Consider the following 2,675-nt stretch of genomic DNA (forward strand, 5'->3'; position numbering starts at 1 on the left):
CGAGGCAGTATCACTACGGAAGTAGGATTGCCCAACCTTCCTTCCGAGGAGTGGCTGGTGGGTTTGAACCGCCAGCCGTCTGGTTAGCAGGCAAAGAAAATGTGTAGAGACCTGGAATTAGAAAATCAGAGGAAAGAATATGCTCAGCATTTCTCATGCTGGAAGAGCTGAAGAAAAAAAAAAATTCAAGCCTTGAGTTGTAATACTGAAGGATTCTATAGACAAAATGTTGAACAACAAAGCAACAAAAGAAGATGGAAAGAATACAGAGTCCAGAAAGAATTTGTCAACCCTCAGCCATTTTTGGAAGTAGGATATGCTCAAGAACCAATGATAATGAAGGAGGACGTCCAGCCTGCACTGAAGGCATTGGTGAAAAACAAGGATCCAGGAATTGATGGAATACCAATTAAGATATTTCAACAAATGGATGTTGTACTAGAGATGACCACTCATGTATGCCAAGAAATTTGGAAGATAGCTACATGGTTGTTGTGGCCCTCTTGTGCTGCTCTAACAGAAATACCACAGGTGTATGACTTTAACAAACAGATTTATTCTCACAGTTAAGGAGTCTAGAAGTCGAAGTTCACAGTGCCAGTTCTATGTGCTGAGTGAAGGACTCTCAACCTTGGGCTTCAGCTCTGCCTCTTGATCCTAACCTACTGGAGCTGGAGGTGTCACTTAACTCAGGGAGCTGCTGGCTGCTGCAGCTGACAAACCCAAGGTTGACAAGTCAAATGGCACAGCCCCATGATTATTGAGCAACATGGCAGGCTGCTAGTTCAGTTCCAGAAATAGTCCCAAGATCAGCAGGCAGTATGGTAGGCTGCTGAACAAAGTCTCAGCTAAATGCAGGGTCCAAGTGTGCCAGAAAGCTCAGAGACTTTTCTCAAAGCTGTTGCATATATATTGGAAACAAACCACATCCCTAAGGCAGCTACTGGGAGCTCTGGTGGCATAGTGTCTAAGGTATTTAACTGCTAATCAGAAGGCTGGAGGTTCAAACCCACCTGTCACTTCTTGGAAGGAAGACTGGGCAACCTACTTCCATAGAGATACTCCCTTGGAAACCCAAGGAGGGGTTGCTATTAGTCGGATTAGACTTGATGGCAGTGAGTTTGAGTTTGAGTTTGAAAGTAGCTACTCAGCTGCTCACAGCAGATTCCACCATGGAGTTGATTACCAGTCTCATCATGGAGAATCACTACATTCACCTGTCCAGCCACTCAAAATCCAGCCAAATTGACACATAACGTTAACTACCACAGTGGCCAACTGGCTGGAAGCGATCCATATCCATGCGCATTTAAAAGAAAAGTGATTCGATAGAAGATAGAAATGATCACAAAATATTATATCACACACAAAGTTTTGCTGAAAATCATTCAAAACAGTTGCAGATGTACATCAACAGGTTGTTGCCAGAAATTGAAGCTGGATTCAGAAGGGGAAGTTGAATGAGGGATATTATTGCTGATGTCAGATGGATCTTGGCTGAAGGCAGAGAATATCAGAAAGACGTTTACCTTTAATTTTGTCGACTGTGCAGAGGTATTCATCTGTTATGGATAACAAATTATGGGTAACATTGCAAAGGATGGGAATTCCAGAACACTCACTCATGCTAATGTGGAACCTATACATAGACTAAGACTCAGTTGTTTGAACAGGAAAAAGGAATACTGTGAGGTTTAAAATCAGGAAAGGTGTGCATGAAGGTTGTATCCTTTCACTCATTAGATTTGTATACTGAGCAAACAATCCAAGAAACTGGTCTATATGAAGAGGAACACGGCATCAGGATCGGAGGAAGACTCATTAACAGCTTGTAAGGTGCAGATTGCAAAACCTTCCTTGCTGAAAGTGAGGAAGATTTGAAGCACTTACTGGTGAAGATCAAAGACTATGGTCTTTAGTATGGATTACATCTCAACATAAAAGAAAAATTTCCACAATTGGACCAGTAAGCAACATCATGATAAACAGAAAATATTGAAGTCATCAAGGATTTTATTTTACTTGAATCCACAATCAATGCCCATGGAAGTAGCAATCAAGAAATCAAATGATATATCAGACTGTGCAAATCTACTGCAAAAGACCTCTTTAAAGTATTGAAAGCAAAGATTTCACTTTGAAAGCCAAGGTGCACCTGACCCAAGCCATGGCACTTTCAGTATCCTCATATATGTGATAGCTGGACAGTGAATAAGGAAAACAGAAGAAAAATGGATGCCTTTGAATTACAGTGTTGGTGAAGAATATTGAATATACCATGGACTGCCAGAAAAACATATACATCTGTACTGGAAGTACATCCAGAATGTTCCTAGGAAGCACGGATGGTGAGATTTTGTCTCACGTATTTTGGACATGCTGTCTGGAGGGGCCAGTTCCTGGAGTAGGACATCATGCTTGGTAGATGGTCAGTGAAAAAGAGAGAGATGAAGATGAGATGGTTCGACACAGTGGCTCCAACAGTGGGCTCAAACATAGCAACGATTGTGAGGGTGGGACAGGATTGGACAGAGATTAGTTCTGTTTTACATAAGTCAAAACTGACTTGGTGGCACCTAACAACAATACAAATGTGAAGTACTGTTGAGAGTTTGGTCTCTGGAAGCAGACTGGGGTTGAGATTCTAAGTCTGCGTCTTTTTTTTTTTTTTTTTC

At 41.6% G+C, this 2,675-nt stretch overlaps 1 protein-coding gene across 1 annotated transcript in view; it reads left to right on the forward strand.

The window, feature by feature from the left end:
- HEATR1 (HEAT repeat containing 1) overlaps positions 1-2,675 on the forward strand; it is a 115,784-nt gene that overhangs the window by 29,051 nt on the left and 84,058 nt on the right. Inside the window, exon 8 of the mRNA XM_042783022.1 lies at positions 2,434-2,471. Within this exon, the coding sequence (XP_042638956.1) occupies positions 2,434-2,471 (38 nt within the window). The remainder of the gene's footprint in view (positions 1-2,433; positions 2,472-2,675) is intronic.

Source organism: Orycteropus afer, unplaced genomic scaffold (genome assembly GCF_000298275.1).
Source record: "Orycteropus afer afer isolate SDZICR_OR568_19922 unplaced genomic scaffold, OryAfe1.0 scaffold00585, whole genome shotgun sequence".
In the NCBI taxonomy this organism is placed as follows: Eukaryota; Metazoa; Chordata; class Mammalia; order Tubulidentata; family Orycteropodidae; genus Orycteropus; species Orycteropus afer.